The following is a 20,271-nucleotide window of genomic DNA, read 5'->3' as shown; positions in this document are numbered from 1 at the left end:
TAATCCTCAGGGCTAATGCATTTCCCTATCTTCTTTATTCATTAACTATCTGCCTTTTCTGTAGGCTTTATTTTTCAGTTCAAGTCCATGGGGAGACAGACAGAGAGAAGCTGCTGCTAGTGTATCAGACAAATGATCAAATAGTCAATGGACTTTTCCCTGTAAACAAAGAACTAGCAATGGAATTGACGGCTCTCTTAGCTCAGGTAATCCGTGTGCATTAATGACTCACACACCAGTTTTACAGATGAAAAACTTGAATAAAGAAACTGGCCCAGAATTTCATGACAGTCAAGTGACCTCCAGTTTTTACATGTGATAGCACAGGAAACAGACTGGGATGGAATCTTTGTGTAAGGCCAACTCTATACTTCAGTGAAATTGCTTTACAGCATATGCTGCTGCTGGCACCAGTATGGCTAAAGCACGCTTTACCCCCTACACAGTAAGGCCCTCTCTGATCACATACCATTTCTTCATTCCCTACTCCTTACATCATTTCTGCAAGTCAATCCAGCCAAGTAACAGCTCTACTAGACATGGCCTTGATAAGATCTGTGTTAAGAAGCTAAAGGCTCAAGGGGAGGTTATTGAGAAAGTTACTTGATGGTTGATGGTGTTACTCAAATAATATAAAGTAGTTTGTGTCAGGTGGAGATGTAGCAATCTTTGAGCAGAAGTAATAAGTATTATATTTCTACAATTTTTACTTGATATTTATCTTTTTCCCCTGTTAAATATAAGAAAATTGCTTGCATGACTTTTGTATCACTGAAAAATACTTATTAATTGACAAAATGTTTTTCATTTTATATTTGGTAAGACAGAGGAAAAGACAGCTCATAATACCCAGCTAGAAAATTGCTCTGGAGTAACAAAATTTTTCTTCTTCATGGTCTTTTCTTTATAGGTGGAAATAGGAGATTTTGAACGGCCTTTTTCAACTCCAGCAGGGCAAGTCACTTCCCAGTCCAAGTCCAATCAAACATTAAAACAAGTTTTGGAGAGATTCTACCCCAGGAGATACAGACATGGTTGTTCAGAGGAACAGTTGAGGTGAGATGTATTTTACAGTTCATATTCTCTAAAAATCAGAGGGTGAAATGAGGAGGTTTTAAATCATCATTAGGTACAACTTACTGTTATGCTGTATTTACTGAAACCTGTGTTCAAAACTCACTCTCTGACTAAGCTGAAGGACATGTTTCCTCTGTATATTTCTCATCCAGACAGAGGACCATCATTAAGCACACATCCCAGCAAAAGCTGTACAAGTTACTACATAGTATTACAAAACCCAGAGATTCTGAAATTCTTGTTTTTCTTATTCATGAAATCCATATTAAATCTGTGCACAGACTAAGGAAGTACTGAAAGTAAAGGACACAAGGATCCTATCTGACTGCTCTTCAAATGTGAAATCTCTGGCAGACAGTCAAACTGGCAATACCTTAACTTGGTGTACTTGCTAGCAAGGCATCACCTAATTTAAAATGAATAATCTGCAAGCCATTTCAGTCAACACATATGAACTTAAAGAAGAGCAGAACGGTGTAAAAAATTAGCTGAAGTCAATGATACAGCAATTTTAAAGTCTAATAAACATTACAGAAATGTTTTCCTTATTCTTCACTGCAGGGTTGAGAAAGTGTAAAGGTATTATAGTTTGCACAAAGTAAGGCTGTCACATTCTCAGTAAATGACAGAGACATTCAAAAGTAGAGTAAAGATAAAGTTTTGCAGACTAACTCAAGGAGGACAAGTTAAGCATCTGTTGAACTGTTCAAGTGGTCCCAAAACTACCAGTTGCCAGAGCTGGAAGTCTATGGCAAAGAAAGAGTGACACTATACCTGCCCTATTTCTTGTATTCTTTTGCTAAGGGTGCAGTTGAACTTCATAAACTTCCAGTAAGAGTAAATGGCAAGTGAAAGATCTCCATTTACTACATGTTCCCCCTCCCTTCTCTTGGGCTGCACCTAATAATCTTGTGGCTGCCGCGTGAATCATTCCTGCAAGTCAATGTGCTAGAAAGGTATTCTGGGTGGGGTTTTTTTTGAGGATTAGTTTTCCACAGGATCATTTTATTGAACCAACTCATCATGGGGCCACAAGAGAAAAGAGCCAGTGTGAACATAGCATCAATCAGAAGTACCCTTTTTGGTAGCAGCATCCAGGTACACTAAAAAAGAGTAACATTAAGCGGTATCTTCCACATCTGCTATTAGCCACAGGTAAAGATACATGCTAAGCTTGATGGATTTTTGCAATGACAACTGGCATAGCTGTTGAGTACTGATAAAGTTAGATTGATTATCTGTACACATTAAAAACTGTGCTAGCTATTTTCCCTTCATGCTGCGACTGCAGCATCGCTATTTAATCATAATGTTGCAAAAATTAGAAGATACTTCATAATTTGCATGTGCATAAAAATATTAAATGATGTTTTGGATGTACTTAATAATGTATAAGTGATAGTTGTATTAAATTATCATTCTAACAAATGGAGATATTTTTTGCTCATTAAACTCACTATGGGTAAGCATTTAAATTCCTTTCAATAACTAAATTACATATTTCATTTCAACAGACAGCTTTGTCAGCGACTGTCTACGAGATGGATGGCTCTCCGGGGGCACAGTGCTGCAGACTGTGTGCGCATTTATCTCACTGTAGCCAGAAAATGGACCTTCTTTGGGGCTAAACTCTTTGCAGCAAAAGTAAGAAACTTTATTGACTTAAGAGTGGTTGGGTTTTTAAAATACAAATCTGCAAACACTAATACTCCTTTGTTGAAAATGAGTGCGCTATACATGTGCTGACTTAATCTGACAAATTACTCGTTTGTTTGAGCCCCATACTGGTGAAATGTAATAGTCATAATACTAAGTATACCATAATAGTAACTTTCCAAGACGGCTTTTATTCTCTAATACCTTTGTTTGAGATAGCCTTTTTGTTTCAGACCTTTTTTATCTGGTAACTGGTAGAAAATTGAAGACGCAGCACTGACTGGTTATGGAAGCCGAACCTTGCAAAAACACTAAATGTTGTTAAGGGTATTTAAAGCACTCCCCTTCTGTGCTGGCCTCTCTCAGTTTAAGATAACACTAGTATCTTAATTCTCTTGGTTCAAATAACAGCTTTGTTAAACAAAACTGTCACCCCACCCCTTATGTTTTATTTGGTAATCCCAATATATATATATATATATATATATAATTGCTTATCAACACCCTGTTCTTTGCATACACAGACCAGACATACGTTCTAGTCAACAAACTTTAAAACCCCTGACTGGTTTTTTTGGTTTTTTTTTTTTTTTTTATTCATGAGACCATACATTTTATTGGACTAAGCAGCAGGGGAGGTTTCGAGAGTAATAGGCTGAGTTGATAATCCTGCCACTGGCTCCCTACATGGCTTTGGGCAGCTACTTCAATTCCTTTCCACCAGTTCCCTCCCAGTGTAAATCTCAGCAAGATCTATGGATGGAGAGAGCTCTGTAATAGCCGATAGCTAATCATTATTTACATACTGCCTCATCTTGAAGTAGTAACTAAAGAACATTTCTCTTTGTAGCCTCTAGCAACATCCTCGGTTGAGAAGTCCCTCATATGGTTTGCAGTACATGAAGATGGCATAAGCATCCTAGATTACAGCTCTATGGTAAGTGAAATTTCTCTCTTTATTTTGGTCAAAGTAGATTTCAATACTGAGTATATGGAGAGATTCAGCACCACACTACATAAAAGGTGGCATTAGCCTTCCATGCTAAGTTATCTAGTCTTTTTCTTAGAGCAAAATCCTCTTCTTTCAAAGTGCTTTAATGTTATCATCATTATAGTGGTACTAATAATAGAAATAACTAATGAATTCTTTGCACAGAATTTATTTGTGTTTATCAGATACAGTTTTATATCTTTTAATGAAATGTTAATGTTTTAATCATTCATATGTCAGCAGATCCATAGTTACAGTTCTTACAATAACATTAATTTTCTTTCCCTGGAGACTTCATTTTCCATTATTATTCATAATACATACACTCAGCAAAGAGGAGTTACTTTAAAAGATTGTTATTTCATTGTATTATTTTTGTTTAATAGTAGGTAATACAACCCAGTGTTATTTAATTATGTCATTTTAGTCTCTAATTTTTCTTTGATTTGCAACAAAAGTTTTCAGAGAAAACGACTCATGGTAATCAGTTTAAAAAAGCAGTGCCTGAGAAGATCCCTGCTTTAATTTATATCCAGCAAAGAAACAGAATGGCATGGTGCTATTAGCAAGTGTTAATATTGAATATCAGAAAATTAAAATCTCAGCTTTATAATGGTACTGATATGGGCCTTTTCATTATGTTTCTTTGCAGTTAAAGAAATAATAAAACAAAGAACATGAGGAGAGCAAACAGCAGCTCTGTTCAGAGAATAAGCAAAATGAGCTTGCATCAGACTGCAGAAAGCTCGCCATTCACAGAATGTTTAATTTCCAGGGAATATTCTGATTTTCTCTAAGAAGGATCAAGGGTATCAGCAATGACGTTGCAAGGGGTAGTCAGAGAAAACACTGTTTCAAAATAGGGGCAAAAAGACATTTAGTAACTGAAGGACATTAAGTCAGTTACTGTACAGGTATTGTCTGATGATTATTTTTAAATGTGAACATCTGCAGCAAATTAGAGCTGTTATGATAAAGTTCTAATCATAGATTCAAAGGCCGCCAGTATGGTGGTGAACAACTGCATGGAAAGCAGAGGAGCCTTGAAAAGCATTTATGCTTCACCAGAAGTGTGAAAAAAAGAGAACAGAACTTAATTTCATTTGTGTGGATGTAAACTACCTCACTGCTCAAAGGAAGTCCCAAGTTAAACCCCTGTAATGACTCATACTCTGCCATTTAATTTATGTAGGCACTGCTTTGATTTCAAATAGAACTCCTAAGTGTAACTTCTCTCAAAGTTAGTCAAGACTTGTGTAAATTGAATTACACACTTGAGTTGAAACCTGTTCATATCATCTTTGATCCAAGTAAACTGGAGTAGAAACAGAGGTCAAACTTACAAGAGTTATCATCTGCAGTGGAAATTCCTCCCAGTGAAGGTCTGAATGAAGCTATGCCAAAATTTACAATTTATTTCAAGATTCATAGGAGACTAACAACATTGTAAAAAATACATGGGCAGTTGCATTTTTAAAAGAAATATTTGTCACCATCTGTTGTTCCCGTATTGTTCTGCTTACAGATTTGTGTTTGGTTTTTTGGTTTTCTGTTTTAAGCGATTAACAGTTACATATACATATAAGAGTCTGATGACTTTTGGAGGCTATCAAGATGATTTTATGTTGGTTGTTAACAATGCTCAGACAAAGGACAAATCAACAGAAAAACACCTTTTTGCCATGACAAAACAAAAGGTTGGTATATTACCTGAAATAGTTTCCCCACCATCTGCTCCTTTTCTCCTTTTTCTAGCACCTAATCCTTAACAGATGTGAAAGATGAAAGACCTTCTGTATTCCTAGCATTCTCAGATTATCAACTTTTTCCAGATGGTTTTAGAGAGGGAAACCATTAGTCATATAAGAGCTAACAGTGACAACAGTGATGGGTTCCTTTTCTTTTCATGTCCCTATCTATAACATTCCGAATTTTTCACAGAAGGGCAAAGAAGGCTATTAAGGACACAAGGTATAGGTAGTACCTAAAAACTAGACTGCCTGTTTCATAGCACCAGGAACAATTTTAAGATGGTTCTACAGTGGATCTGTAGAACACAAAATCTGAAAGATCAGTCACTTCTTAAAAATCCTAGGATATTTTTACCTTTGGTTAAGAAGCTGTTCATGCTTTTAAAATGTAGATTTTCTCCTTCACTGGTACAACCAACTATATTTATTTAATAAAAACCCAACAAACAAACAAAGATTTTGAGGTCTTTTGCTGTTAGTCACAAAAAATAATGAAACAGAAAATTCCACATATAAATCTGGTTGAAAACATGACAGTTAATATGAATTAAGCACAGTAAAATACTTCAAGTTTCCTTCAGACTGTGCCCTTAGAGGCAAGGTTGTCTGGAATGCAAAGAGAAAACATGGTGAAAAGCTCTAGGAAGTCTTTATTCTTTTTATCTGCACTGTGCCTTTAGTTCTCTGAGCACTTGTATTTTCCTAGCAAAATTGAGGGAACACATCATGAAAGTTTTTTTCTAAGAGTGTCATCTTTCGGACATCAAAATCACTCTCCAAGTAAAAGAAACTATCTGTTTGAATCATTTAAGACTGTGAAAGACAAAGTATCCAGCATAGTGATGGGAATAACATTACATTATTGGCAAGGAGCAATAGAAAAAAAGCTCTATTAGGCATCTCCTCTCTCATCATTAATTTGTTTGATAAAGTACTTTTCCAGTTGATGGTGATTGTCACTTGCTAAAAGTTAGCTATTTTTTCAGCAGTCAAAACACATCACTGTATTTCTTAAAGAATTTTGTATGTTCCTGTTATAGATTCTTGAGATCACTCTACTGATTGCCAGCTATATTAACAACTTTCATCAGCTGAAAGGAGCTGCTCATCACCTCTCTGCTCCAGCATTACTGACACCTCAAAGTGGACAGAAACTCAAGGAAAGGGGGAGTCAGCCACTTCCTGCAATCAACAGACCAACTAAATGTCCCACTTTGTTATGAAAGGATTGTGTATTGTGATAACGCATCTCTGGTACAGGGTGTCTACACTGATTGAGAGCTTTTTTATGTGCAAGACATAGAACACAAGCAGGACCATAAACAGAAGAAAGGCAGGCAGGTTTGTATTCATTTCAGTGGTATATAATAGGAGGAGCCATTTAATTAAAGCCCTGGCCTGAACTGGAATGGTCATGAGCCAATTTAAGTATTATGCTTTTCTGTCAGTGGCTTGTCCCTGCATCTCAGAAATAAATGTTTCTGTTGATAGTGAGGGGGAAAGGTGGCCTTGGGAACAACTGTGTAGATGCTAGTAGTACTCAGGGACCAAACTGTCTTCAACTCTTCATCTCTGTTTTTCAAAATTACACAAGTTATATAACCTTCATTTTGAAAATGAATTTTTGTTTAAAGAAACAATCAAACACAAAATATTTTCCACTTCCAGCACCCCTCCTTATTTGCAATACAGGCACCATGGGACTACAAAGAATGAATCGCCTGATTTGTATAACTGTTCCTTCATTGGGAACCCAAACCATAAGCACATCATGTAACTATTACAGATTTAGAGTATTCTCATGATAGACTCTAGCCTTTGTTATACAATTATTTTACTTGGCAAATCTTCAGCCTTGGTCTGGTAAATTTCTAAATAATCCCTCTCTGCCCCAGCCTTTTGGAAAAATCTAAAGAGAACAGGCACTGTGTTTAGTACAGTTTGGTTAAATGAGATCCTGTACCTAATTCCTTCTTTAATCCAGAATAATAATATAATACAGATGTAAGGATGACTCACAATTCAAAACACAGGAAGTACACAGAACGCCATTGCACACAGCAAGCCATCGCTTAAACTGTCGCAAGCAGACTTGGAGACCTATGTGCTACATAAAATCCGTGTATAATGTGTATAATGTATATACAGTGATTCAGAGTAATAGCTGCACTTCCTGTTTTTCATTTATATGTGTACATTCCATATGATAACACTAACGTAATGTTCTTGCACACTGAAGACAGAATGCTGCATCTGCACTACTGGACCTAGGAGCACTTTCCTGTTTCAGCTGCAAGCCCCAGTGCTACGTAGAGTCAAATACAGAGAAATTACACCAGCTTTTTTCTCCCAGTCATCACATTTTCATTTCTGTGCAAAGAAACCACTTCTGCCAGCTATTTGATACCTATTTAATAGATAATTTAATGGATATTTGAAATGGCCAGGCCCTTTTCAGTGGTCTGTGGGGACAGGGGCAATGGCTGCAAGTTGGAGCACAGGAAGTTCCGCACCAACATGTGGAAGAAATTTTATAGAGTGAGGGTGACAGAGCCCTGGGACAGGCTGCCCAGGGAGGTGGTGGAGTCTCCTTCTCTGGAGATATTCAAGGCCCGTCTGGACGCCTCCCTGTGCAATCTGTCCTAGGGAGCTGCTTTGGCAGGGGGGTTGGACCCGATGATCTCTCGAGGTCCCTTCCAACCCCTATGATTCTATGATTCTGTGAATTATCTATTTAATAGATAATTTAGGTCCAAGCACAGAGAAAGTAGTCAAACATAAACCAACAATTTGTATACATTTCACAATTTCCTCTTCTGCTCATGCTAATGATCGTGGATCGTTAATCAGTTACTGCTAGCCCTCAGCATTTGGTTTCATTTTTCAGTTACTTAAAACTGTAAACAAGTAATTTCACAATGATGAATTTCAGTATTTGAAGGGTGGAAATCTCCATTGTTTTAGGATGTTTAAATATTTCTGATATATACGTACTCACATCAAGAGAAATTTTTCAGCTGTTTGCCCTCTATGAAAGGCAGCAAGCATCCCCCTGAAGAATTAAAATAGACTAGAAGGGAGGTACAGGTTGTGAAAGGAACATGCTCCTATAAAGTTGGAAAGGCAAACTGGCAAGCTGACCTGATAAATACGTTTCTTCTGAAACCTCTCAAAGTCCTGCCATGACTACTGTCCTCACCCAGACAGTGCCACAGCCCGAGTCTGCAGGGCCCAGACCCTGTTTTAGGAATGTTCTGTGGGCCAATGCTCTGTCTCGAAAATGACCAGCAAATAACAGTGTTACTATGTCTAGATACTTTCGCACCTGCAATGCACAAAGATCTTCCTGGTAACTGTCACCTTTTGGTTGTGATGGTGGCCTTAGATCCTTCTCTTTCACTGACGCAGTGCCAGCAGCAGGAAGGTTGCCTTCCTGGTGGGTGGTCCATCTCCTGCCACCATCAAGAAAAGCACATTGGAAGCTACAAGAGACCTTGACCCCAACTGCAGCATCAGTTTGTGCAGCACCCCATGTGAAGTGATGCAGACACCAGGGTGAAGTCAAGTTAAGAATTAACATCCCTTTGCAATCAGCAGAACAGTTAACTTTCAGAGATTTGAGGGACACAAGGAAGTTGCAAATTCAAACATGCTGCTGTGTCAGTTATACTCGGGTTGTAGTCTAAAGCTTCTCAAATATGGTTAGAAACTTCAATTTACTAATACAAAAATCTTAATTATAGTAACTGTCATTCTACAATAAGCCAACTAGTAATTCTTCCCTAATTGTCCAGTTTTAAATGAATATGGCAGATCAGGTTCTGTTGGAAGGCAAAGAGTAGAGCATTTTGCTACTTGAACTTGTTTATGTAGTTTTAAAAGCCTTTGCTAAATTTGGAGACAACATGATGCACAATACAAACAGCTGCTGTGCAGATTCTAATTCTAAACAGTTTTCATGGACAATCAGAGCCTTAATCCCATTGGTCACCAGAAATGCCATGTTAATTTTTATGAAATAAATGCACTGAGAATCACAGTTACCATGACAACATCACGCTAAACAACAAAGTTCCTTTCAGGATCTTGATTAGCAAGAGTGAGGTTTGTGTAGTATGATAGTAACCTCCCCAAGCAGATGCTTCCCTTCATTAAGAGAGTTAGAAAGTCAAGTCTCTTGCACATGCAAGCACACTTCAACAGCTTGGCTTGCAAACAGAGCTGTGCAGGTCTCAGGGGGACTCGCTCCATGTCCATCTAGCTCTCGAGCTACTCAGAGGGTACCACACAATATAAGACAGCAAAGCTGAAAATTTCAGAGTCCAGGGAGATAATCTCTTCTGCCTTCCCCATCCAGCCTGAGCCTTATGAGTGATCCATGCCTCAGTTTCAACCTGGTGTCATCCACCAGAACAATTCATTCCATGCTACCTAATTCATGACTAAAGCCCAGGTAAGAACTAGACCTTTCTTACCTTCAGCAGTGATGAGGCAACAGGAGCTGTGACCTCTGGGACTGATGCTGAAGAACTTCTGGTGCTCAAGGGCTGCAGAACCCAAGCTGTAAAAGTATTCTCAGGATGAGATTAATGTGTTAGCACATGCAAGAAAACCTCACCTGTCGTGAACTTCAAGAACATCTCTTGCACTTGCTTTGAACTAGTGGTTGGTAACAATGAGCAGTTTAAAAGGGCAATGAATCTAAGCTTGACAATGACTGAGATTATACAGAGAGTTATCAGTAAACACTTGTATTGACTTGAAAATAATATTTGGAATGCAATGTATATTAATACATTACTTGAACTCCACTTTGCCTTGTCCATTTTTGTGCAGCAGGATGAGTAAGCAAACTGATTTCTAAAACAAGCAAGATTTACTCCTGCAGTACAGCAGGCAAATGATAAAGCCTTGAGTTTTTAATACAATTAGTATTAAAAAATTAGTACATAAAATTAGTGCTTTTCTGTTCTTCCAGATTTAGATTTGGTTGATATTTAAATTTAAAATATAGGCATATATTTCTCCATAAAAAAAGGCTGGTAGGTATCTGGTGTTAGAATTCCTTGTCAGACTAACCCAGTTTTTATAGGTTATGTCCTGAAGGAAAAAAATCATCCTTGCATAAAGGAATGCACCATTTAAAGTTTTAGGTGGAGCTTTAATAGTACATACAGCTTACTGCAATCCATTAGTTTGAGTTAATTTTAACTAAGGTGATTAGTAACTCAGTAATAATGAATTAGGAAGAAAAAAAGAATTTTACAGTTTCTTAGGGCAAAGGAAATGAAACTGAGTAAGGTGAATCTTAAAATACCAAAAACTCCAATTTCATTTCCAAATCAGACTTCAGTACTTGTAGAGCCTTGCACAGTGCTTTGCAGCTCAGATTTGTACTGCAGCATCTTCCAGATTTGCCACCTCTCTGCCAGTGAGTAAATCACTTTAAAATACTTTGCTTCTTACTGTTATGCTCTTGCTGTTGCAGTAATATATGCCTAGATTGTAGTGCCAGGAGCAATTCCTACCTTAGCTTGGATTTTGCTGGCAGTTTTGTCCAGGGTTTTCACCACCTCTTAACTGTTCATAATAGATCTGCACTGGCTTCATGTACCAAGGTATCAGAAACATTCTGTTGAAGTGAAATCGATGGGAAAAAAAATGCACTTAGAAAGGCATCAGTGTGACCTGCCACAGTACAATACAAAACTATGAAGCTTCTTTCTGGTTTTCAATTGCAACACCATGCTTTGCATAAGGGCTTAGCAAAGGCTTTAGAAGATCCATGTAAAAACTTGGAAGTAAATGAAGACAGGGGAAATAACCACATGAAGGTTTCTGGAACTGAAAATGATTGATTATGCAAGATGAACTTTGGAAAACCCTCTTATTTGAAGTATTACTTAGGGTCTGTAGAAGGCTACATAAGCTTTCTTTGGGGAAGGAAGAAGGATCAGTTAAAGTTAATTCTGAGTTAATCATTATGAGTGAGGCCACAGGTTTTGATCAAACAGGTAAGAGAAGACTGCACTGGGGTTTGTCTCAAGTCTCTCAAGATAGAAAGCAGCTATGCAGCTACAGGTTAGGTGCAATTGCTGTCCCGGCTTTTGGGTCACTTCCCTAATATAAGACACTTCTGACTTGTCGGGTTCACCTACACAGAACCACAGAATATCCTGAGTTGGAAGGGACCCATAAAGATCATCAAGTCCAACTCCTGGCTCCACACAGAGCTGGCCAATTCACAGCATCGTTTGCTTTTGATAATTTTTGAGGCAAATTAAACAGGAAGGTTGGTTGCCAAGTCACCCTGCAGTTTTACTGCACCCTTTTAAATCCTCCTCTCTGTTCCAGCCCTAACACGATCTTTGGATTCTCTCTTTGACTGGCAGATCTTACTTGAAATTATCTAGCCCGTCTCCTTCTTCTAGCAGCAACTTTTACTTAAAACAGTTGATTTGTATGACCCAGTAAAGAGAAGGTACTTACTTTCCTACACAACCGTGCGCTCACTCGGGGGCGGCGCTACCTCAGGTGGATCCACTCCCTACCCCCACCCCCGTTAGCAAAGTCAACTTGGGGACCGTGAGTTTATGCAAACGCTTAAGGCTTAGGTAAAACAAAAAAGACTCCCGCCGTTTATTACTTGTTTAGTCATCCCTGGCTTTCTCCACAACCAAAGTCTTCCTCTGTTAACAACAAGGACCACAGTCAAGGTCCCCCAAGGTCGCAGGGACTGGCCGCCCCTCGCACCAGCGCCGCTCCCCCCGCCACTGAGGCAGGGAGCCATTTCCAGCACCCGAGAATCAGAGGCAGCTGCGCGTCCGGGTCACCGCCTGCGGGCAGGACCCGCGCTGGGACCTCCGCGGGCCTTCGACTCACCTCAGGGGCACAGCCCCCGAAGCGGCCGAGCCCGCCGCACCGCCGCCGACTACGGGGGGCGGCCCCGTACAGCACACGCTGCCGGCGAACGGCGCTGCGGCAGCGGGGAGGGCTGACGCGGCAACACCGCCGCCGCCACGCCGGCCGCAGCCAGCGCCGAGCCGGAAGGCCGGGGGATGCTACGGGGCGGGCCCTTTGGTAAGCGGCCTCCGTCCCCTTCCGCCACCGCGGTCCTCCCGTCTCCCCCGCGGAACTACACGTCCCAGCAAGCCCTGCGCGGTTCCCATGGTGACGGGGAGCCTGGCCCGGGCCCCGAGGAGCGATGTCTAAGGCCAGGTAACGGGGAGCCCTGTCCGGACTCGGTGAGGGCGATTCGCCCTCGCTGCCTTGTGGGGAAGCAGCCGGCAGCCGAGAAAGCCACCCTGGAGGAAGGAGGGAGGGAGGTGTAGAAGGGACCGTTTCGGCCTCTGGCCCCGAAAGCGAGAGGGACCGGGATGGCGGGGACGCCGCGCCTTGGTGCGAGGAGCCCGTAGCTCCTTTGAGGGGTGCTACAGCAAAGGCGAAGCCTAACCGCACACCCCGCCACCCCGCGCTCCCGCTCTTCCCCACCCCTGCCCCGGCAGAGGCCTGAGAAGAGGAAGCCCTTCTTGTCCTGAGCAGTAGCTTCCCAGGGAAGCGGAGCCCTCTCCGGAGCCGATGTCAGGGATCTCCCGAGACCGCCAGCCTGACCTGCGGGGGTTCTGAAAAGCCTTAATTGTCGGAAAATCTTTTAAAGGTGTCATAAATGTACTCAAGCAAAACCTCCAGCCGCAGAGCTGGTATTTGCTCAGCGTGTGCCACAAATGCCTGTAGCTGTTACCTGGGGGGTTTTACTTAACCTGGTTCTGTTAAAAGAAGTACTTTGACAAGCAGAGAAATAGCAGTAATAATATGCAATACCCTTGATTTGTCCATTAAGATATTTACAGGAATTATGGTCAAGGCTCTGATGTTTTTCTTTCCTTTGTTTTTTTCCAACTAGTGATACGTTATGGGATCTTGCTATAGCTGAAGTGGAGAAGAGAGAAAACACTGATGAGGATGCCAAACACATGGAAGTTTTGGAAAAATCATTGTTGTTTATGGGAAACAAGAATGGGGTAAGGCTAAATACAGCATGACTTGGTGCTTTCTTTCAACATAACTTGTGTCAGGGAAAACATCTGACAAGTATGTGGCCCACTTAATTCTTCTAAAGACAAAATATTTAATGTTCTGACCCCGCAGAGAGTGGGCACTCCACAAAGAGTTGACCAATTAGACATTATTATAACTCAGAAGTTCAATTTTATGGTTTGAAGAGTCACAGCTTCAACCATTGTTATTGATAACATGCTAATTGAGGTTTGGCTTCATTAATTCTTGTAGAAGTAACTGCCAGAAATAATGCTGCCCTCTTTAATTGTTTGGCATGTCAAATTTGCCCTTGTAAAGGTTTAACTGGTAACAATCCAATTTAAGTGCATTGATACCAATTTTGTTGTAAATAAGAGGCCTTGGCATCCTGCTATGAACCGTGTCTATATCTATGTCAGAGTTGAATATATACGATCAGTGATTGCACAGTCATGGTTCTCTATGTCCAAGGTTGTTTTACCTCATTGTCCCATAAGGTGGGTCATTGGTAGTTTCACATTTTTCTTCTGTTAGTATTTATTTGAAAAGTAAATAAAGAAATAGTTGTCCTTGTGACCAAGTGAGTCATATTTTTTAAGAATGCGGTTTTTATTTTAGAATTTTATTTTATTTTAGAAGGACTGGTATATGTACAACCTGAGATTCGCTGATTTTTGAGCTAGGAAAGGACACAGGAGTGAACTGCAGAAGTGCTAGCTCCTTCACTGTGGCATGGCACTCAGTGTCTCAATTTCCACCATGTAAAGGCATATTTTTCTGTATGTTTATTTGTATTTTAAGCAGTCTTTTCATTTCCATTTCATCAGTAATAATTTAATTCCAGGAAAAACAAACAGTAAATGAATGTCTTATGAATAATTAAAATCTGTTAAACAGTTTAACAGAGTTGGCCAGGTTGATCACTAATGTCTAGTATTAAGCACGTTATTCCCATCTGTCATCTCTTAGTTTATAATTATAATAATGGTAGTGTAACTTTATCCTGACAGAAAGTTAAGTTTCCGGTATAAGGCCATAGGCAATTACACTTTTTTTGGTGCTCTGTTATTGAAATGCTAAATGAGCAGATTTCATGTATTTTTAAATGTCATTACAGCAGGGTTGTTCTTTCTTTTTAATACCCAGGGAAAGACCACTGTTCTACTGCGGTGTCTCGAGAGGTATGTGTTAAATTTTTAAAAGCAGTTTTCAACCGCGGATTAGAATTTTAAAGAAATAGTTATATTGTGTGGTAATTCATGATCACATTCATTGATGACTAGTGAATAAACTCACTTCCCTTCAGCACTCCCTGTCATCTGACCCTTCAGCCCTGCTTCTCCAGACTGCTGCTGCTTCTCCTGTCTTCAGCAACTGAGACCTGTTGTCGTCAAGTGTCCTCTCTGTACTGCTGGTTTTAAGCCAAATTCTGAACAGACTGAAAAATATAATTTAGTGACAATAGAAAGACCTTTATTTAAAGTATCTTGACAAAATGAAGGTTTTTTTCCTTGCGCAGGGGAGAGGTTCCAAAGCCAACATTAGCCTTGGAATATACTTTTGGAAGAAGGGCAAGGAGGCACAATACAGTGAGTATCATGAAATTATAGTTTACTACTTTGTTTTTGTATATATATATACACACATATAAAAATGAATATATGCATACAAAAATAATGTGCTTTATTTTTATGCATAAGAGGCTTTAGGTATATTTTTGTGAAACATAAAGGAGTTTTTAAATATAATTTTATTAAAATGAGTTAGCATAATTTTTTTTAAAAAAAATCTGTAATGTTTTTCCCTCTGACTAAAACACAGTCGATAAGATACTGAAGTGTAACACAAAGCAATCGGATTAATTTATAAAAACTACCTTGTTTGTCGTGTTTGAGTAACATAGGATGCATGCCTTTAATTATGTCTTTAAAATGCAAGAAGAGTGCAAAACAACAGACATAACTTAGAGGAGGGTGAATCCTAGTCAAATGTTGGGGTTACGTGTCGATATCCCTGAATTTTGCGCAGTAGATTATGTTAACAGGAATTTTGAACCCGCTCCAAGCACAGCACAGCACTGCTCAGCAGCGCTAACTCTTGCTGCAGGTGGTTGCTGTTTCTTTTTACTGAAGCAGGGAGTGGAAAATCTGACTCTGCCTGAAAGACAAAAAACACCTAAAACCTTTCCCAGACACTGAAGGCGAAGGTAGCGATTCATTACTTTCCCAGTTGCAAACTTCTCAAAAAGCTTTGGTCTTGAGCTGCAGTGAACAAAAAGAAAGGGAAGAGAATCTGATTTTTTGTTTGTTTACAATTAATCATTCAGCTTCCTGACTTCTTTCACTTCACTGTAATCATTTATTGAGACAGTCATAGCACACCAGGGCTCTTTTCTAAGTTTGGGGGGGGGTTTCTTGAACATGGGGTGGGAGTGTGTGTTTGTCTTTGGTTTTGTAGAAATTACAAGTGAAATAATATATACTCTTGTTCCGAGTGACTCGCGTGAAAAAGCCAGTTTCTCAGATGGAGGTCTCACTTTGGTGTTGCATGGCAGCACACATTTCTAACATAAAGAAACTCTTCTACAGCGTAAAGATGTCGCTCACTTTTGGGAACTAGGTGGTGGAACCTCATTAGAAGAACTGATTCGAATACCAATCACTAGCAACAACATAAGGTAAGTGATTAATAGTACAGTTCGAAGTTAATTTCAGCTTTCCTTCAAACATAAGTAATTTGGGGCAAACAAAACCCAAAATCTGGCTTCCTCCTTCTGTATGTAAACATAGATGCTGTCTCTGTGTGGGGCAGTATTTTAAGGGTGGAAAGGCCAAAAATTGTGAATAAATCTGAAAAAAATACGGGTTTTTGTAAAGTGAAGTGACCATCTGATGAGGTGATCACACAAGACAGATGATGTTTCTGAGAGGGGCTAAAACTACTGAAATTATTTGAAGACAAAAGGAAACAGGAATTTAGAAACAACTAAGAGAATGCGGTGAGAAAAGTCCATAAGAGTGATGGAATGGGATAGAAAGAAGAAATGCACGAAGAAGAGCTGCATGAAGAAATGATAAGATGCTGGGGTGGTGCATTTAAGGCTTTTTCTCATTAGGGAAGATGGAGTTGAAAGTGGAAGGGAAGAAAAGGATCAAAAGATACATTTTGTATTTTGATGTGTTGCTTGCTTTCTTTTAACTTCTCAACTGCTTTTTAACTTCTGTGGGTAACAGAGAATGCAATTTTAATCATGTGCAGTTGCTACTGTTGCGGCTCTTGAGATAGTGCCATTAGTTCGTCAGAGACTTAATACAGAAGGCACCCTACCTGTGTGTGAAGCTTTCTGTTTCTAGAAGAACTGGGGAGGAAAAACCAACGATCATTTTTCAGTTACTGCCTAATGAACTTAACTGGGCTCTACCTCCACCAGTCTTTTTACTGATAAGGAATCTTCTGATCTGGGTGATGTTAAGATTCTTTGGTGGGATAGCAATATTCTTCTTTAAGACCACTTGTGCTCATACTGCAATATTTTAACATACTGCTCAAAATTCTACCATTTCAATTTAGATGTAGGGGCTTTTCCCTGCTGTTCTCATCTGTCTGTATCGAGCAATTTCCTTCTTTACAAGTTCCATGGACTATATCTCGTTTCACCAAGAGACTTTTCAACAGATGTTTTTTTTCCCTCCGCAGCATTTTAAAGTGAAATTGAGCATTCACTTTGCTTTGTAGTCTTGCTAATACCACTCTGATCTGGAATCCCCTTTTTCAAGCCAGGATGGAATGTGAAAGAAGATTGCAGTCAAATGTCTGCATTTGCAATGTTCCTCTTTACAGTTGCACTTTAATGCAATTAAGAGTTTCAGGATGCAGGCTTTTGGGAGGAGTTGATATGTAAAAATTATTCATCATAATCCTCCTTTAAAAGCCTGGTCATTGCTAAGTGTATCTTCAGTGCTCTGGCTTCTGTACATCTTTCAGAAGACTTTCTGCACACTTGTTTGAGGTTCCTCTAATTATCACAGTCCATGGCACAGAATACTGCCCTTACCCAAATTTTTCTATTTCATATTGCAGAAGAATAATGAAAGTATGGAACTTTCTAATACATGAATGGTCGGGCAAGACCCTAACCATTTGCTTACATGGCTTCACCTGGGATGGTGGAGCTATGAGATGTCAGGACTACATGATAGTAGAAGTGTCCAGTCATACAGGAAGAAGGTGCTAAATGGGCTCAGGGTATTTGTGTATTTTACTGCTTTGAAAAAGTCTCCAGAAAAAGAGTCTGATAGATGCAATCCCCCAAAACCTCTGATGGAAAGTTGCCAAAGTAAGAGTTCTGAGCAGGAGACAATGGAAAGGTTTCTTCAGAGCTCAGAGTAGTATGAAAAGAGCCACCTCCCTTTCTTGCCTCATTTAATTCTATTGTAGCATTTGTATTCTCACAGTTGCTGCTCCCAACATTTGTAGTGCAGGTGTGGTTGTATATGAGAATTTTAATTGTCTCATGTGCTGAAGGTCTGATCAAATAATACCTTTTTAATAGGTCATTCGCTGTAGTTCTTGTGTTGGATTTGTCCAAACCTAATGAACTCTGGACTACTATGGAGAAACTTCTGCAGGTCACCAGGAACCATGTGAACAAAATTTTAGCCAAACTAGAAAAGACAAATCCCGAAGTAGCTGCTGAAATTAAACAGAGGATGCAGAACAATCTGCAGAGGGATCATCCAGTAAGTTACTTCTAATATTTTCTCCAGATGTCACAGGCCTTTATACAGTTAAAGATAATGCTTTTGAAAATCATAAACAACTCTTTTAGATTTTTATGCATGACTGAAAATCCATTTGATGTAGATGAACCTGTTCACTGGAAAATTATAGCAATTTAATAAAAATTCAATAAGAGCAGAAACAAGGAAAGAAGGTTTCTTATATCTTTTTGTTAGATATCTAATGTGATTGTTATGGCATGTTACACCAATCAAAAGAAATAGTTTTAGAGTAGCAGTTTGCTTTTTTTTCCCCCCTCATCTTTTTAAAATGAAGATGAAAACTAGAATGTACAAAAGTCATCTAGCAAGAGACTAGCTGAAGGTACAAATTTAAGCAAAGAATATAGTTATAACAGCCATCAACATGACTATATACTTTGCATTTATTTAAATGTCTATCACAAACTCAATGCCTTTTGATAATCTGACAACTAATTAAATTATAAAGTTTCAGAAATGTTAACATCAGTCCTTTAGACATAATTGCTAACTAAATCTCTGGAAAAGCTAAACTAGATTATGCGCAATAGAAATGAAAAGTCATTGTGCATTAAACCCCTCCAAATGTTGTGTGTATATAATGCAGAAATAAGTATTCAACAATTCAAAGGCTCAGCACGTAAATCTAGCTGCTGTAATTTCTACAAAATGCTGCAATACAGCACATGCTTCTGTAGCTCAAAAATTTAAAAGTAGCTTAAAAATTTTTGAGAAAGCAACTTACACAACGCTCAGTAGGCTTTACAGTAAAGGGTTTGAGATCTGCTGAATTACCATTTTGTTTTTTACTTTGTGAAGATAATTCACAAAACCAAACTGCTGCCTACAAGCACAGCTGGCAATAAATCATGACCACAGTGTCATGTTTACATATACAGGCCCTTCCATATCAGCAAACTGCAAACTTTTTTCAGTAAGTAGAAAGAATAATGCCATTAATTGTTAAGAAGACTCATTATACTTGCTCTGTAGGGAACACAGTTATACCTTCCAAACTAGAATTTCTATTCAGCCTTCATTATCAAAACCAGAAAGGATGCAAACAAAATGCTATGTTACTCCTTGATTCTCTGAATTTTCATCATTGTTCAAAAAAAGGTAAGTTAATTTTGTCTATTGGACGTTCACTCGTTAGCAGTTAAATCTACATCCCCAGAGCTGGTTTTGCCCATCCGTATCGATTCTCATTTTCCTGGTGACATCCCTTTTTTCTGCTGATACCAAACATTTGAAAATCAGATTATATATATTTTTAAGAGTTTGGAAAACATGATGTGGGGAGGACTAGTGTGTGACACAGACATATAATTTCTCCTTTATTTTCTTGAGCTTTTGTCTGTATTGCTTTGGATATGATGCAAGGAGGGGGAGTGTGTCACAGAGGCCACTTCTACTGATCCAATCCGGCAGTTGTTCTGTGAACATATGGAGGTTTTCCTTGCTTCCTTTCCCATCTCATGTTGGAGCCGGAGCTCTTTTGTGCCAGTTAGTGTTCTGACAGCTGAGAGGGATTTTTTCCTGACCATTTATGAAGAAAATGAGAAATCTGTAGAATATGGTGTGGACGCTGCATTAAAATTTAGTCATCTAACAAGCTTTTGAGAAAGCAGAACTTGTCTTCTGTGAACGAATTTTAACAGTTTTCAGTTGTTTTAACAGCTGCAATCTTCCAGGTTGTTTACACTGCTTAATTGTCATATATCTCTTTAACAGGATTATGAGTTAGTTGACCCTTTTCCAATACCCTTGCTGATAATTGGAAGCAAATATGATATTTTTCATGTAAGTAATACTTAGTTGAGGGGGGTATACTAAAACCTTGGTAAGATAATGGTAACCATATGAACAAAGGTACAGCCAGTCAGCCTTCTAACATACACACACACACAAATTAAACCTTTCCATCCAGCAGCATTATGGAAGGCATCTTGTCACAAAACACTCACAGACTGATGATTTTTGAGATGTACTTGGAAAA

The 20,271-nt window shown here is 39.1% G+C and overlaps 2 protein-coding genes across 2 annotated transcripts in view; both read left to right on the top strand.

Annotated features, from left to right (window-relative positions):
• The window catches only part of PLEKHH2 (pleckstrin homology, MyTH4 and FERM domain containing H2), a 48,046-nt gene extending 40,969 nt beyond the window's left edge, over positions 1-7,077 (top strand). Inside the window, exons 24-29 of the mRNA XM_084261214.1 lie at positions 65-206; positions 911-1,056; positions 2,592-2,721; positions 3,584-3,670; positions 5,284-5,421; positions 6,516-7,077. Coding sequence (XP_084117340.1) covers positions 65-206; positions 911-1,056; positions 2,592-2,721; positions 3,584-3,670; positions 5,284-5,421; positions 6,516-6,698 — 826 coding nt within the window. The 3' untranslated portion in view covers positions 6,699-7,077. The remainder of the gene's footprint in view (positions 1-64; positions 207-910; positions 1,057-2,591; positions 2,722-3,583; positions 3,671-5,283; positions 5,422-6,515) is intronic.
• Positions 7,078-12,470: 5,393 nt separating this feature from the next.
• DYNC2LI1 (dynein cytoplasmic 2 light intermediate chain 1) overlaps positions 12,471-20,271 on the top strand; it is a 165,341-nt gene continuing 157,540 nt past the window's right edge. Inside the window, exons 1-7 of the mRNA XM_084261511.1 lie at positions 12,471-12,693; positions 13,379-13,496; positions 14,659-14,693; positions 15,032-15,101; positions 16,101-16,189; positions 18,065-18,251; positions 20,007-20,075. Of these exons, the coding sequence (XP_084117637.1) occupies positions 12,680-12,693; positions 13,379-13,496; positions 14,659-14,693; positions 15,032-15,101; positions 16,101-16,189; positions 18,065-18,251; positions 20,007-20,075 (582 nt within the window). The 5' untranslated portion in view covers positions 12,471-12,679. The remainder of the gene's footprint in view (positions 12,694-13,378; positions 13,497-14,658; positions 14,694-15,031; positions 15,102-16,100; positions 16,190-18,064; positions 18,252-20,006; positions 20,076-20,271) is intronic.

Source organism: Gallinula chloropus, assembly GCF_964237585.1.
Source record: "Gallinula chloropus genome assembly, chromosome: 3".
Lineage (NCBI taxonomy): Eukaryota > Metazoa > Chordata > Aves > Gruiformes > Rallidae > Gallinula > Gallinula chloropus.
This window is presented reverse-complemented; position numbering and strand designations above follow the sequence as displayed.